Source organism: Crassostrea angulata, chromosome 1 (assembly GCF_025612915.1).
Source record: "Crassostrea angulata isolate pt1a10 chromosome 1, ASM2561291v2, whole genome shotgun sequence".
Classification (NCBI taxonomy): domain Eukaryota; kingdom Metazoa; phylum Mollusca; class Bivalvia; order Ostreida; family Ostreidae; genus Magallana; species Magallana angulata.
This window is the reverse complement of record NC_069111.1, coordinates 11,521,740-11,539,620: the sequence shown is the minus strand read 5'-3', so window position 1 is coordinate 11,539,620 and position 17,881 is coordinate 11,521,740. Positions and strand designations below refer to the sequence as shown.

The following is a 17,881-nucleotide window of genomic DNA, read 5'->3' as shown; positions in this document are numbered from 1 at the left end:
ACGATGCTACGTGCTTGTGTGAACAAACGGCCCCGAATCAAAATAATTTTTGTACCCGTCTTTTTAGCTCACCAGAGAAAAAAGCTGAAGTTGAATTTTATGAGTTTTGTCAGCAATTTGTTTATACTTATCCGTCGGAACTTCCTTGTCAACACCAGTAGAATCTAACACAATTCATCCCAGTGTGAATAGATCTCATGAAGGACCGTACTCCCATCCATAGGTAGATTTCAAGGGAAATCAAAGTACTGAAGTACTGACGGGAATTGATTTTATCGATTATAATAATTATTTATCTTAAAATCAACGATATGTTATTTTGCTTGGCAAGTAGTTTATAATCTCTATTTGAATTACACACATTTTTATAATATGAATCCTCGGACTTTTCTGACAAGAATTTCGAAAAAACCTCTTATAGGTAAAGTTAGCTACTAGTAACTGGCTACTAGTAACTGGCTACGAGGAGTAAGAAAACCTAGCTACTAGTAACTGGCTACGAGATAAAATCAAAGTTGGCTACTCGTAACTGGCTACTAGTAACTGGCTTCGAGAAGTAAGAGAAGCTAGCTACTAGTAACTGGCTACGAGATGAAAGAAACTTGGCTTCTAGTTACTTCTTACTGTCCATGTGAGAACACATACCTAGGATTTTTATTTGTGATCTTAAGATGTACATTGCACTATATCACTGTCAATTGTCAATATATCTCAAGTAGCTGTATATATAAATTGAAGATATATGCCAGACATGTTAATATCAACATTATGTCAAGTCATCCACATAATATTACGACACAATTACTCAGATATCTCTCTTTATGTAGTCAGCTATTTGTGCATTTTGTTACAAATATCTTTATTTTGTGGCGGGGTTGTCAATATATCTCAAGTAGCTGTATATTTAAATTAAAGAAATATGCCAGACATGCTATTATCAACATTTATTTGAAGTCATCCACTTAATATTACGACACAATAACTCAGATATCTCTCTTTATGTAGTCAGCTACTTGTGCATTTTGTTACAAATATCTTTATTTTTTGGCGGGGTTGTCAATATATTGCAAGTAGCTGTATATTTAAACTGAAGATATATGCCAGAAATGCTATTATCAACATTCTTTCAAGTCATCCACATAATATTACGACACAATTACTCAGATATCGCTCTTTATGTGGTCAGCTACTTGCGCATTTTGTTACAAATATCCTTACATTTTGACCGTTTTGTCAATATATTGCAAGTAGCTGTATATTTAGATTGAAGATATGTGCCAGATATGCTATTATCAACATTTATTCAAGTCATCCACTTAATATTACGACACAATTACTCAGATATCCCTCTGTATGTAGTCAGCTACTTCTGAATTTCGTTACAAATATCTTTATTTTTTGTCTGTTTTTAGCGGTTTTGTCAATATATCTCAAGAAGCTGTATATTTAAACTGAAGATATATGCCAGACATGCTAATATCAACATTCTATCAAGTCATTCACATAATATTACGACACAATTACTCAGATATCGCTCTTTATGTGGTCAGCTACTTGCGCATTTTGTTACAAATATCCTTACATTTTGACCGTTTTGTCAATATATTGCAAGTAGCTGTATATTTAGATTGAAGATATGTGCCAGATATGCTATTATCAACATTTATTCAAGTCATCCACATAATATTACGACACAATTACTCAGATATCTCTCTTTATGTAGTCAGCTATTTGTGCATTTTGTTACAAATATCTTTATTTTGTGGCGGGGTTGTCAATATATCTCAAGTAGCTGTATATTTAAATTAAAGAAATATGCCAGACATGCTATTATCAACATTTATTTGAAGTCATCCACTTAATATTACGACACAATTACTCAGATATCTCTCTTTATGTAGTCAGCTACTTGTGCATTTTGTTACAAATATCTTTTGGCGGGGTTGTCAATATATTGCAAGTAGCTGTATATTTAAACTGAAGATATATGCCAGAAATGCTATTATCAACATTCCTTCAAGTCATCCACATAATATTACGACACAATTACTCAGATATCGCTCTTTATGTGGTCAGCTACTTGCGCATTTTGTTACAAATATCCTTACATTTTGACCGTTTTGTCAATATATTGCAAGTAGCTGTATATTTAGATTGAAGATATGTGCCAGATATGCTATTATCAACATTTATTCAAGTCATCCACTTAATATTACGACACAATTACTCAGATATCTCTCTTTATGTAGTCAGCTACTTGTGCATTTTGTTACAAACATCTTTATTTTTTGGCGGGGTTGTCAATATATTGCAAGTAGCTGTATATCTAAACTGAAGATATATGCCAGAAATGCTATTATCAACATTCCTTCAAGTCATCCACATAATATTACGACACAATTACTCAGATATCGCTCTTTATGTGGTCAGCTTCTTGCGCATTTTGTTACAAATATCCTTACATTTTGACCGTTTTGTCAATATATTGCAAGTAGCTGTATATTTAGATTGAAGATATGTGCCAGATATGCTATTATCAACATTTATTCAAGTCATCCACTTAATATTAGGACACAATTACTCAGATATCTCTCTTTATGTAGTCAGCTACTTGTGCATTTTGTTACAAATATCTTTATTTTTTGGCGGGGTTGTCAATATATTGCAAGTAGCTGTATATTTAGATTGAAGATATGTGCCAGATATGCTATTATCAACATTCCTTCAAGTCATCCACATAATATTAAGACACAATTCCTCAGATATCGCTCTTTAAGTGGTCAGCTACTTGTGCATTTTGTTACAAATATCCTTATATTTTGACGGTTTTGTCAATGTATTGCAAGTAGCTGTATATTTAAACTGAAGATATATGCCAGACATTGTATTATCAACATTGCTTCAAGTCATCCACATAATATAACGACACAATTACTCAGATATTTCCCTTTATGTGGTCAGCTACTTGTGCATTTTGTTACAAATATCTTTATTTTTTGGCGGTTTTGTCAATATATCTCAAGTAGCTGTATATAGAATGCTGATATATACAAGTCATGTTCATTTTGATATTATATTAGGATATTGACATGATATTACGACATAATTACTTATATATCTTTCTCAATCTCATCAGCTACAAGTGCATTTTGTTATAAAAACATCCATTTTCAACAGTTTAGTTGATAAACCTCAAGTAGCTGTGTAAAAAAATGAAGATATCTACTAGTGTGGTTGATTTAAACATTCTATAAGGTCACCAACATGATATTATGACACAATTACTTAGATATCCCTTTAAATCTCATCAGCTTCTAAAACATTTTTTAAAAAATTTTTTTTTTTTTTTAGGATTTTGTCAACATTTTTCAAGTAGCTTTATGTATAGACTGCTCATATTAACCAGTCTTGCTTATTTCAACATTAGGTCATCCACATGATATTACGGCACAACTACTCAGATATCACTCATAATCTCGTCAGCTACTACTGCATTTCTTTACAAATATCTTCATTTTTAACACTTTCCATGTTACTCAACTTTCTGTACATAAAGATTAAAGATATCTAGTTTTTAATTTAAATACTGAAGAACAAACAAAAAAAATTAAAATCATAAAGATTGTAAAAATCTTATCTGTAAGGGGATGGGGGAGGGGGGGGGGGGGCAAAATTTACTTATAATTTAAATTTCACTGGTTATTTTCTTTCATTCACTTCATCTTTTTACATGCACACGAAAAACGTATGGGGAGAAATAAAGATATTTGTAACAAAATGCACAAGTAGCTGACTACATAAAGAGAGATATCTGAGTACCTGTGTCGTGATATTATGTGGATGACTTGAAGGAATGTTAATTTAGCAAGTATGGCATATATCTTCAATTTAAATATACAGCTACTTGAGATATATTGACAAAACCGCCAAAAAATGAGGATATTCGTAACAAAATGCACAAGTAGCGGACTACATCAAGAGAAATATCTGAGATAATATGTCGTAATATTATGTGGATGACTTGAAGAAATGTTGATAATAGCACGTCTGGCATATATCGTCCATTTAAATATACAGCTACTTGAGATAAATTGACAAAACCGCCAAAAAAAATGATATTTGTACAAAATGCACAAGTAGCTGATTACATAAAGAGAGATATCTGAGTAACTGTGTCGTAATATTATGTGGATGACTTGAAGGAATGATGATAATAGCATGTCTGGCATTCTGGCATATATCTTTAATCTATATGTACAGCTACTTGAGATATATAGACAAAACAGACAAAAAATAAAGATATTTGTAACGAAATGCACAAGTAGCTGACTACATAAAGAGAGATATCTGAGTAATTGTGCCGTAATATTATGTGGATGACGTGAAGGAATGTTGATAATAGCATGCCTGTCATATATCTTCTATTTAAATATACATCTACTTGAGATATATTGACAACCCCGCAAAAAAATAAAGATATTTGTAACGAAATGCACAAGTAGCTTACTACATCAAGAGAGATATCTGAGTAATTGTGTCGTAATATTATGTGGATGACTTGACAGAATGTTGGTATTAGCATGTCTGGCATATATCTACAATCTATATGTACAGCTACTTGAGATATATAGACAAACAGACAAAAAATAAAGATATTTATAACGAAATGCACAAGTAGCTGACTACATAAAGAGAGTTATCTGAGTAATTGTGCCGTAATATTATAAGAATGATTTGACAGAATGTTGATATTAGCATGTCTGGCATATATCTTCAATCTATATATTCAGCTACTAAAGATATATTCATAAAACCGCCAAAAAATAATGATATTTGTAACAAAATGCACAAGTAGCTTACTATATAAAGAGAGATATCTGAGTAATTGTATCGTAATATTATGTGGATGACTTGACAGAATGTTGGTATTAGCATGTCTGGCATATATCTTCAATATATATGTACAGCTACTTGAGATATATAGACAAAACAGCAAAAAGATAAAGATATTTGTAACAAAATGCACAAGTAGCTGACTACATAAAGAGAGATATCTGAGTAATTGTGTTGTAATATTATGTGGATGACTTGACAGAATGTTGATATTAGCATTCCGGCATATATCTTCAATCTATATATTCAGCTACTTGAGATATAAAGACAAAACAGACAAAAAATAAAGATATTTGTAACAAAATGCACAAGTAGCTGACTACATAAAGAGAGTTATCTGAGTAATTGTGCCGTAATATTATGTGGATGACTTGACAGAATGTTGATATCAGCATGTCTGGCATATATCTTCAATCCATATATTCAGCTACTTGAGATATATAGACAAAACAGACAAAAAATAAAGATATTTGTAACAAAATGCACAAGTAGCTGACTACATAAAGAGAGATATCTGAGTAATTGTGCCGTAATATTATGTGGATGACTTGACAGAATGTTGATATCAGCATGTCTGGCATATATCTTCAATCCATATATTCAGCTACTTGAGATATATAGACAAAACAGACAAAAATAAAGATATTTGTAACAAAATGCACAAGTAGCTGACTACATAAAGAGAGATATCAAAGTAATTGTGCCGTAATATTATGTGGATGACTTGACAGAATATTGATATCAGCATGTCTGGCATATATCTTTAATCTATATGTACAGCTACTTGAGATATATAGACAAAACAGACAAAAAATAAAGATAATTGTAACGAAATGCTCAAGTAGCTGACTACATAAAGAGAGATATCTGAGTAATTGTGCCGTAATATTATGTGGATGACTTGACAGAATGTTGATATCAGCATGTCTGGCACATATCTTTAATCTATATGTACAGCTACTTGAGATATATAGACAAAAAACAGACAAAAAATAAAGATATTTATAACGAAATGCACAAGTAGCTGACTACATAAAGAGAGATATCTGAGTAATTGTGTCGTAATATTATGTGGATGACTTGACAGAATGTTGATATTAGCATGTCTGGCATATATCTTCAGTCTATATATACAGCTACTTGAGATATATTTACAAAACAAACAAAAAATAAAGATATTTGTAACGAAATGCACAAGTAGCTGACTACATAAAGAGAGATATCTGAGTAATTGTGTCGTAATATTATGTGGAAGACTTGACAGAATGTTGATATTAGCATGTCTGGCATATATCTTCAATCTATATATTCAGCTACTTGAGATATATAGACAAAAAAGACAAAAAATAAAGATATTTATAACGAAATGCACAAGTAGCTGACTACATAATGAGAGATATCTGAGTAATTGCGTCGCAATATTATGTGGATGACTTGACAGAATGTTGATATTAGCATGTCTGACATATATCTTCAATCTATATATACATTGTACAATCTATATTATTGACAAATGGCAGTGATATAGTGCAATGTACATCTTAAGAACACAAATAGAAATCCTTGGTATGTGTTCTTACATTGACAGTAAGAAGTAACTAGAAGCCAAGTTTCTTTCATCTCGTAGCCAGTTACTAGTAGCTAGCTTTTCTTACTTCTCTCAGCCAGTTACTAGTAGCCAGTTACTAGTAGCAAGTTACTAGTAGCCAACTTTTATTTAATCTCGTAGCCAGTTACTAGTAACTAGCTTTTCTTAGTTCTCGTAGCCAGTTACTAGTAGCCAGTTACTAGTAGCTAACTTTACCTATCTTTATGAATCATGTGTATTATTTAAAAATAGAATTGATTTCATCAAACTATGTATCGGTATTCGAAATATTTCAAAAAGTGTATGGATCCAACCAATAATGAACTCTATTCTCGTCCAACCAGATGCTCGGCTGTCTCCGTTAATCTCCGACAAGTAAGATATACCAGGTCACGTAATAGCTTGATGATGCGACCTCTAAATATAGACTGATACTCTGCCTGTCGTACGGAGACAGCCGATGGTTGAACGAGACTATATTGAACTCTGACGTAGGAATACATACGACTGCAAAAAACTTCTAAATTGTTCGTACTATTCAAAAACTGAATATTTCTTAGGTATTTATAAATAAGTTTCCTTTAAAAAAAATGCTTCAGCGTACATTACATCGAATTTAATGATTATTTTCAAGAACCAACTCTTGTCAGCAGTGATGATTTGTGCTTAGGTCCAAACACTGTTTCAGTTTCGGTTTGCCAGAGTAACTGCATAGGAGAGTTGATTAAAATCAACTCCCAAAAATGAAAATAGGGTGGAGGGTTTAAACATTTACTCAATACCCAATATAGAGTAATCTTTTAGCTAAGAATATTTAAGGAAAAAGGAATCGTTCTTTGAGCTAGTATCATGAGATGATCATTGTGGTTGGAGTGCTGATCGGGCGTGATCAAATTCAGTAAAAGCCCGGTGGGCTTTATACAGCTTGCAAGGCCGAAATTCAACGTTTGAAAAGGCATTTCATAGAAAAAAACCCACCTTTTTAATATCATTATTGCATTGAGACAAACCAACCTGCAGCTATCCGGAAGGCGAACCAAGGATTTGTATTGAACGTTTAATATAATAAATGAAATATATATATATAATATTAATTTTTACAAGAAAATCATGCACGCGCATGCTATCAACAATTTAAAAAACATTGAAAACATTCACGTGGAAACACAGTAATTTATTGCTATTGTGTGGCATTCTTGCGAAACATGCGTAAAAATAATGTAAAGAAAAAGCGAGGAAAAAATCACTGGTGACATGTAACAAAACAAAAACCAGTTTATAACGACCAGAGAGGAAACATATATATACCAATAGATCTAGAATTAAGAGATGGAATTGTATTTTCCAACACTCACTTATATTAATCGCATGCAAATCACTATTAGTATTAAAATGAATTGATGCGTGTATCCCACTTTTAAAAATATTTAGAAACATTCACAACATTGTTTAAACCTATACCACATATTTTGTTCAAGTATATAGAACCACAATAAGTTGTTTATTAAGCAGACATTCAATTATAAATTCTTTGTTTGTAGTTTACTAAATGAAACGTTATTCAAACAAATTAGAATTTTTATTTCCACACGACTTGATAGTAACAAAGGGGAAAAAAGCCTTCTGGCTCATTCCTGGGTACAGAGTTTATGAGTATGAAGTTTGGAATAACAGAATTGCAAGGGTACACAATTACACAATGTCAATAGGGTTCATCAAATGCTCGAATGGTGTCTTTCTTGGTATTCGCATGGGTGTAGGAGAATTACACACAGCCTAAAAGGAAAAAAAATTCATTTATTGGTCATGAAAAATAAATTTTAAATTATTCATTGTGACATCAATTACCATCACCAAAAAACCTAATAAAGAACCGTCTTCAGTAAAACTGAACCTAATAAAAAAAAAGCACGTGGAAATCAAATAGCATTAACCAGTTCTGAAAGATTCTTTGCTTTAAGCAGTGGCGTCGAAAGCAAATTGAAAGTCGGGGGGGGGGGGGGTGGGTGGGTGGGGTTAGACTAATCCTCAGAAATCTTGACAAACAAAAAAAATTAAAAAAAAAAACCTTATTCCAAAAATCATGAAAATCATAATCCGTGGGGGGGGGGGGGGGGGGGGGTACCTATAGTTCCAAAAAAAAAAATTCTTACCTACCAAATATTTTTTCCCAAATCTTGAAATTCCTAACCGGGGGGGGGGGGGGGGGGGGGGGGGGGGGAGGGGGGGGGCTAGTATACCTATGACTCCAACATCTCAGCATTTCTATCTTTTCAATTTTAATTTAAAGGAACAATTATCTTTCCTGCGAGAAAAAGTGGGGGGGGGGGGGGGCTGAACCCTCTATGATGCTTTGTGCCTAATAGTTAGGTCTAACTTTGCAACAACAAAAAATAGGGGGGGGGGCTAAGGTTTTTCGATCAGGGGGTACACTTCTCATTCAATGGTATATCGAAAAAATATCAAATCTTATGGTATAGCAATTGACTAAAATAACGCAACGGCTTTTGATAAAATGTGTCACGTGATTGCCGTTTTTATTTCTATAACGGCATATAGAAAATTATAGGTGGCAAAAAAAACCGCTCGAAAGTCTTTTTCGTGGTTTTTTTTTCTCTCTCTCAGATTCATTTAGATACAAAAAGTTTTGGTCCACAATAAAACAAGACAATTTTTCATTGTGTTACTGTCTATAAAAATATATTTCCAAAGGCGGTTAGTAACAAAACTAATAAGTAATAATGTTAATACTGATATGTCATTATGGCTATGCATATAAAGACAAACACCTGTCTGCATTGGCCTTTACAGATTTTGGCACGGTAGTCCAAACGGATTGGATCTTGGTCTAGAATGTTAAAGCTCTCGATTTTCCCCCTTCCTATGAAGAAACCGGCCCTGGAATTCTCTTCATTGGAGATGGATACTGCGTAATCTGTGATTGTACTTCTTACCGGGCACCTGTTACAAAATCACAAATGTTTAACATATTAATGCCGTGCGACTTATCACTAGTTTTCTTTTAGTATTCATGTTGAACACAATTTTAACTTTATGATGTAAGTAGGAAAATATCGGGAAACACAAAAATTCAACATTATATTTTAAAATACAAATATTTAAAATACAAAATAAATAAGCACTCATTTCCATTTGAGTACATTGTGTGCATGAGTGTCAGATTATGGATACATTATTTCAGGATCCATACATGTACCAATAACTTTACGAAGTTTTTGAGAATGTTTTACTTTTTTGGTCAAAACGTTATCTCCAACATTTCCTTGGAATTTGAATGCAAAACCAAAACAAATTTTCATACAACCTTCCGAGGTCTTGATCATCATGGTTTTTTTGGTAAAGCTAGTAATTGTTAGTGAATGACGTACAAGTCGGTTTTTTTTCTAGTTATGAATACATACTCATCAAATTCTATTTCACACGGGCCTCGACCCTCTCTTTTCATAATCGTAGAATATATGAAACAGTGTCACTTACTCGTCTTCTATTAGTTTTACAGATTTCACATTCCCTGTCTGTTGGTCAACGGAATAAGCTTCCAGATAACTCAATCGAGTACCTTTCATATCTAAAAATAGAATATTACAACTGAGCAACGGTTTTATCAGATAAAAATGTTAGCAAACTACAGATCCAAAAAGGCAATTAGGTTGCAATTATAAAGGATGTTAAGTATGAGCATTTCCTTTGTAGTTTCGCGTCGGTCAATATTTCGTCCTTTGAATTTGGGGCTAATATAATCAATATTGCCTTCAATCCCAGACAGTATTTGTAAACTATAATACAACATATAAAATCATTTGCGTTGTTTTATACTTACCGCAATTTTTGAAAAAATACACTGAATGATATTACAAGTACTAAGATTTACTTACAAAAAAAAGGGGAAAGACTTTTAGTTACATGACAATCAATGGCAAATCATGAATCATTTACCTGGGAATTTACCGCTACTTTCAACATTGAAGAAATAGGGATCCCCGCGCTGAACCTGCTGAAGTGGTTCATTATTGTCGTTCATAAGCGTCACTTTGAACGGGTTCATGGCCTTGGTAACATCCTTCGGGTTTTCTCCAATGCGCCTGTAGATGTATGAAGCATTTTGTTTAGATCTCTCGGTTTACCTTCCATAAAACCAAGTAACATGCATTATTTGGAGGATATTGCACATACCTGGCTTCGTAGACACAGTTGACAGAATGCACAGTGTCAGACATGCTGAAGAACCCCTTGTTGTGGGCGGTAGCGACCTCTACCTCATATATCGTGTCCCCAGTCTACAAGAGGAATCAGAAAGGTATATAAATTACTCATACAACACGCCAGGCCAGACTTTTAGCAGTCTTCGAATTTGACACTGTGAGATGTTACATAATTTTTGGACGGGCTTCTTTTCATTTAGTTTTGCAATAAATTCTGTACGGTTCTTATATCCTTTTTTGCTTTATATATCTTGGAAAGTGAATCAGGACTGTAAAATGGTTGAAGTAGCACTAGTATACCTCATTGTTTTGAGTTTTTGTCAGGGCGCAGGGTGTGATAGCCCGATGTGGGATTTCCAATTCAAAGAGTCTCATTCCCGGAATATCGGAAACCATTTCCCTTAGCTGACAGCTAAACATGCTCTGCTTAAGGTACATTTCGCCACGGAAGGTCAGTGGCTGATAACCTTGAACTTTGACCGTGTTGAGTCCACACTGGGCACTAACTAGAATTACGACCAAAAAAATCGTTAAAAATTTTTTAGAGTAAGATTCCTTTTATTTTCTGGAAAAAAACCCACCTACACATTAAATGGAAAAGATGATAATCAGTTTTGGCAGAATTTGGAAATAAGAATTAGAAATGTTTAATAAAAGAGGTTAAAGACAAAAACCTTATACCAAAAAGTGCAAAATTGAAATTAAACAAGTTTTTAAAACCCTGCAAATGAATGGATATTGAATGGAAACTCACGGACTGGGACTTCACATTGTGGCCCCACAAAGTCGTCGGTGCAGTAACACACAGTGTTGCTGTGGCAGATCCCCTTATTGACACATGTTGCCCGACAATCTGCAGAACTGGAGATGGTGGCTACAAAAAGGAAACAGGGGCTGACTAATGCAGGCGTCTCGTTGATGCGAAATGTACGTGAGGGGCTCTTTTTTGTTAAGATTTATATGACTTTCCCAATTCATAAAAATTAGTGCAAAAATACGAAATAAGAAACGAGACCTTATTGAACTCGATGGAATAAGGAAACTTGGCATGAAATGTGCGCGTTTAACCTTTTGCAAGTCTTATACAACAAAACTAAAGTCATTGTTCTTAAGAGAAGGCGTATCTTTGTAAATCTTAAGGATGACACTTTACACAGTGATAAGTGTGCACGAGTCACCCGGCACGTATGAACCGTTCTCCTAACTCCATATATTATATTATTTTTGCTGCATTTCCGTTGCTGTTTTCACATGAACACCTTTTCTTGATGATAAAATCTTCTGAGAAATGCCTCATGTTAAAAAGATTGATAAATATGATATTTCACAGATGCCACATAGGAACATGTGGTGCATTTATTCCGAACATAATGCCAAAAAACTCTATTTTTACTTGCAATCCTTTACCCTAAACTGGCATGCTGAAAACACCCATTTGAAAAATCACGAAAATGAGCAATATCTTTATGCCTGTCTACTTCATTTCGTCAAGGTCTCAGAATTTTTACAATTTTTTTGCTTTCTGAAACCAAGAAAACTGGAGACTTACAGGAATCTAGTCCACAATCGTAACCTTGGTATCCCTGGGGACATTTACAGCGGCCAAAATAGTCACACAGGCCATTGTTCTTGCAGTCATAGCCGGGGTTCAAGCAGTTAAAGCTTGCTAGGCCTGAAACAAATAAAGTAGCAGAAGTCATAATAAGTAAACATATTTAATTTTCCTTTATCAAAATAAAAACTTTTATACTTTGTTTACGTAAGTTTTTTATTTGTAAAAGCTAATCATGATCGTTCAAAAATTGAATTCAAATAGCAAAAGCTATCATTTAAACACAGTAAAAGAAAGTTTCATATTTTTGTATTAATTGGTGTAATTTTCTTGAAACGTATTTATGCAGATTCCAAAGCACTGAATGGACATTCAGAATAAATTCGTTATTTATATTTAAACAGAAGTAAAACCAAGGCAGAATTATACAAACACTTTTATTTTTCAAATCCATGATAAAAAAATGATAATAAAAATATATGTAAATTAAAACAATCGATGTCGCTTAATATTAATAAGGAAGGTTACGAGATCAAGGCAGTTGCAAGAAAGCCCCGATGCTACAAACAAAGAGCCCTCTTTCTGATAAATGGCTGCAAGTTCCATTTTATTTATTTATTGCAAATGCTTTTACTTAAGGAATAAGAAATCATTCTTTAAGTATTATAAGGTGATAATTTCGGTCGAAGCGTGATCAAATTGGGCTTTATAATAGATTTGATCACGCCCTACCGAAATTATTACCTCATGATATTCAAAGAATTGTTTCTTATTACTTATATTTATATATTTACATTTTCCAGTGTCTTTGCCTGTGATAACACTACGTATCGATTTTGTACTATATAACCCATAACTTCAAATGACGCCAAATTGAGGCGCCAGCGGGGTTTGCTTATTTATATTTAAATATTTAATCGTACGATGGCTTAAAATTATATAAATATAAGTAATAAGGAATCATTCTTTAAATATTATGAGGTGATAATTTCGGTCGGGGCGTGATCAAATCTATCATTATTGGATTTGATCACGCCCCGACCAAAGTATCACCTCATAATACTCAAAGAATGATTCCTTATTCCTTAAATAGTTTTCAGCAGTTGCACGATTAAAAACTATATTTTTTTTACTTTGCAAACTTTGCTTGCGCCTCAACAATATGTCATTTAAATTCAATAGACTATAATTACAAAATCGATTCGAAGTGTTATCACAGACAAAAACACTGACAAATGTATATATTAGTACATGTATATAAAACTGATGAAGGAATTTCGTGAAGAGGGTAAGTTGATTTGGTATGGTATGATATGATATAGAGCTGAAAAAAGTATGTTTGACCATAAACAGATGGAAGTCTTTATTTCAATCGGATAATAACATTTGATGTCATAGGATACTGATGGTCTTGTTAGTTTAGCACGGTGAATTGTTTTGTACTTACCAACTCCAAAAAGGGACAGCAATACAAACGTGCACAGTTGTGACATTTTCTATCAAAGACAAGAATATCGGCGTAATTTTTGGGGGGTAAATATGTAAGAATTAGAAATTAGGAAGAAAGTTTTTAATTGCTTTCATTTGTCACAAACGCATCTAGAATCTCACTCAAAAAACATGTCATTTATGATCATGAATGGTTGTTTCCATTTAAAACTGTACAACTTGACAAAAGAAGACAGCTAAGTAATAATTTACAGCTGCATGTCTTAAAATGATTCCTGAAAAAAGTCTTTTTTACTGTGTATTCAGGTGTTATATGCATTTTTTGTATGCATCTTCACATAATGAACAATATACAAAACATTGCAATGATTTCGATATCAAAGTCAATTGGTATTGTTTAGTATGCGATTGATGTACCATTAGTGTAGCAGCTATTTAATTGATTGATTCATTTGTCATTTCGTCACACGTTTATTTTTTTTTTTTTTTAGTATTTTACGTTCTATTTATGTGTGACATCTTGACACTCATTATTTGACTTTTTAATGATCTCGTATGTAAATTGATAGATTTCTTCAGCATAAAAACAAATGGATATGATGGATGACAATCAAGCAAAAACTACGGAACTCTGGTCGCAACAGAAATAAATAATGCATCTATAGTCTGTGTCAAGATCCTGTTTCCTGTCAATTAATCTCGAATTTCTGTTAGTAAATATAGGGACCCATTAATTAATTAAGAAAAGTTGAAATTAAATTTTAAAAAGTTGAAATTAATAAGGAAAAAAAAAAACGGTTTTCGCTGTGACACCCCTTTTTAACCAGGAAAATTTGATGTAAGTGCACATTATATTTTAACAATTCGGAAAGTATCGGGAGACTTTGCCAATTTTTTGTGTTTTCATGTCGTTTGTAATGCAAAACCGTGAAGATTTTTTTTTATTTTTAGTCATGTCCTTCAAGCAGAGGCAAAGTAGACGTGAACCTAGCGTAAAATAATTCTTTGGTCTTTTTCTTCCAAACGAATGCATGTTATTTTGACAAATACATGAACGTTATTCATTTACGAATAACAAGAATGAGATGTGGAAACGGGAACCCGAGACAGATACGTTAGCTTTCTTATTAAGAAAACATTTGTCACGGAGAACAAATTCTGAATTTATATGTAATATTTGAATAAACAAGTATTTACCCTCTTAAATTCTTTTATCAAATTATAAATGATATTACACTCATTGATTTGAGATTAAAAATTTAAAAGCATTCGTGACACTCAATACTAGTAATACAGAAGGTTTTTCAAAATGATAAAAATATGAGAATTCAAATCTTTTGGGAAAAAAGACATATGTGTGTATTATCATACCGGAAAAACAAAACTAAAATTGACCATCTGTATAAATTGTATATTTTGTTTCTTTACAAATTTAAGACACATGAACTGTTAAAAACAATGGGCGCCCATATTAAGTATGAATGTACGCAATTTATAAAAAGAACCAGCCCAAAAACCAAATTAGGTGAAACGTGCTATGATGTAAGCAAAAATAGAGATATCTAGAGAGGTGGTTTGTATTATGTGGACGCCTCCACGGTTTATTCTTGTAAACACCGACCCCTTTGTATTTGTTCAACAACCGCCATGACATTTATGACGATGGCGAAGGAACGTCCCAAAACCGATTTCAGTTTCAACAGCTGGTTTGTGTTTCAGTGAACAGCGCTTTACATTGACCAATTAGGTCTACATAGAAAGTTGAAGGTCCGTTTTTCTTTACTCTGAGTAAGAGGGCTTTTAAGAGCTTTATAAATTAGAAATTATAACAAAATTGCCTGTTTCATAAAACACGTTTTGCAAAATTCTTTCTATAAAAGGTTGAGTTTTATAGCGTGAAAAAAGGAGGGGTTCTGTCAAAGTTCTTTAGGTCGTTTACGTGATGAGCTCGTTTACATGTTTAAGAATTTAAAAAAGTACCTTTGCTCTCAAACAAAGGGAATGTTATGCGTATGTTAAAATATATGTCTGGGCTTTTTTTTTTTTACTGTACTCTTTTGTAAAAGGGTCCTGGAAAATGTGTTCCTTTGAGTTTTTCACTGTCTGATTGAAGTCTATTATATCTTCAAACAAATCTAATTAACAAGGATGGAATAAAAATATGCATTTACAAATAACTATCAAAAGAATAAAAAAAAGAAGTGATAAACAAAAATATAGCAGTTTGTAATGGAGAAAAAATTACTAAAGGGAACAATCAGTGGTCGACCCCATGAAATTTGGATAAATACTAGTTCCAAACGTCACGAAAAATATCCATCTCAATGAATGAGGAAAAATCCTGAAACATGTAATCAAATATCCTGTGTGAGTTATTTATTTCACACTGCTGCTCATAAAATGCCAGATGCCACATCAACCTATTGGTATAAATATCTATGTTGGTGAAACCACTTTCACTTAAATAATTCCAAATTGTAACCTGCATCGTTTTGCAGCAATTAAAAAGCAATAAAAATTCATGATCCCATTTTTATTCATTTTAGTTTGCAAATTACAATTTGTTCATTTAGACAAAGTACATTTTGGCCTCACCACAAAGTCTCACATGAAATGTTTGATACTGCTGAATGGAGGAGACACTTTTCACGGTTAAAATTTCTTCGTTTTGTGACATATTATGACCTTATTATCATGGACAAACTTTTACTTAATTATAACACGTCTGCGTTTCCATAAAAAAGTTACCACTCTTTAGACAATGTCTATTAAAATTCTTCATAACTAAAGCTACAAAAGTATGCATGTAAAGATGAACATTTAAAAATGAGAATATTGAATATCAATCGTTAAAAGAAATGAAAGAAAAATCCGGAAATTGGAAAAAATATAATATGTCGACGTGTTATATTTTGCGGCTCGTTGCATGATATACCTCTGTAGAAAATATGAGCGGTTACAATTCATATGAAAATATTTACCACTAATGTGATTCAAATAAATGCAAACAAAAGTTTGAAATGTCCTAGAAAAACCCTACTCTCCTGTGGCATTTATTTTCCCGACTAGGAATAACAGATTTAATGTTTGACATTGAAGTGTACAAAAAGATTTAATATTACATAACTAGAGAGCTGCACTGGGCAGTCATTCGTGTGAATACACAGAGTCACGTCCTTATATAATTATTTTGTCTTGCTTCATAAAAACATTCTTTGCGGATATTTTTGGGATAAATAATTGTCTTCAATCGACTTTATTTCCATATTTGCTAGCTTTTCGTGGGGGCAAATATGTAACCGCTATCATAAATAGCTAGTCAACTTTGGTTGACAGAAAAATGATCCAGTCAACATTTATTGTTATGTGAAAATTATGGATATTATATCTGATAATTAACATACATAAAAATAGCGAAAAATCTTGAGATGATTTTTTATATTAACAAAAATACATGTAAATCCTAACTGTTATCTTATAAATTAAAAATGGAATCGAATACAAATTCTCTAATCAATATAATGAGAGACAAATCGTGACCAAAAGTTATTCATAGAGAACCATCGGAAAAAGCTTAAAATTGAAAGTCTGTTAAAAAAGTCACGCCTCGGTCATAAATTAACATATCATGATCAAGTTCATATCGTTACATGGAATGCCAGTTAATTAAAAAATCAAACTAATATTTCCTTTTAGGCCCACACCTTTGTTGTCTATTCAAAATCAGATCTAACAAACATTATGTTTTAATATTCATAAATAAAAGTTATCAAAGTTACTATTTTCAATTCTAAAGAAATGATTCTCATTTAAATTCTTCTGTTATAAGAATTTACATCAATAGATGTTAATTGGGATCAATTACATCGACCAAAATATTTCCTGTAAATAAAACGATTATAAAACAATACTAAAACAACAAAGCAAAAATTTAACTTATTTGAAAATACGCTTTGACATCTGTTATATATATTTTTTTAAAAGTTGTAAACACCATCTTGACCGTAAATGTTTCATCTTCTATTTCAAAAAGAACAAGAAAAACATACCTACTATGTCCAGAGCTAAAGCAAAGGTGTCGGAGCATCCAAATTGGATAATGAATTTCATTTATGAATCATTTACATATACGCCATTAACATTTTCAGTTGCGGTTAAAGCTTGAGAATGGAAATT

The 17,881-nt window shown here is 32.5% G+C and overlaps 1 protein-coding gene across 1 annotated transcript; it reads right to left on the bottom strand.

Annotated features, from left to right (window-relative positions):
• Nucleotides 1-7,639: 7,639 nt before the first annotated feature.
• On the bottom strand, nucleotides 7,640-17,845 carry LOC128161149 (EGF-like domain-containing protein 2). Its single transcript, XM_052824383.1, has 10 exons — nucleotides 17,755-17,845; nucleotides 13,704-13,752; nucleotides 12,254-12,376; nucleotides 11,459-11,578; nucleotides 11,005-11,210; nucleotides 10,676-10,779; nucleotides 10,439-10,584; nucleotides 9,980-10,070; nucleotides 9,271-9,442; nucleotides 7,640-8,257 (listed from the first exon to the last, which is right to left on the bottom strand). Exons 2-10 carry the CDS (start codon nucleotides 13,747-13,749, stop codon nucleotides 8,174-8,176), a joined length of 1,092 nt encoding a protein of 363 aa, XP_052680343.1. The 5' UTR covers nucleotides 13,750-13,752; nucleotides 17,755-17,845; the 3' UTR covers nucleotides 7,640-8,173.
• Nucleotides 17,846-17,881: the final 36 nt, after the last annotated feature.

Excerpts from the sequence above, each read along its gene's own strand:
- LOC128161149 (XM_052824383.1), bottom strand. The coding sequence starts at position 13,749 with ATGTCACAACTGTGCACGTTTGTATTGCTGTCCCTTTTTGGAGTTG. Across the intron at positions 11,211-11,458 it reads ACAATGTGAAGTCCCAGTCC|TTAGTGCCCAGTGTGGACTC; the intron begins GTGAGTTTCCAT and ends TCGTAATTCTAG. Across the intron at positions 10,585-10,675 it reads AACTGTGTCTACGAAGCCAG|GCGCATTGGAGAAAACCCGA; the intron begins GTATGTGCAATA and ends ATACATCTACAG.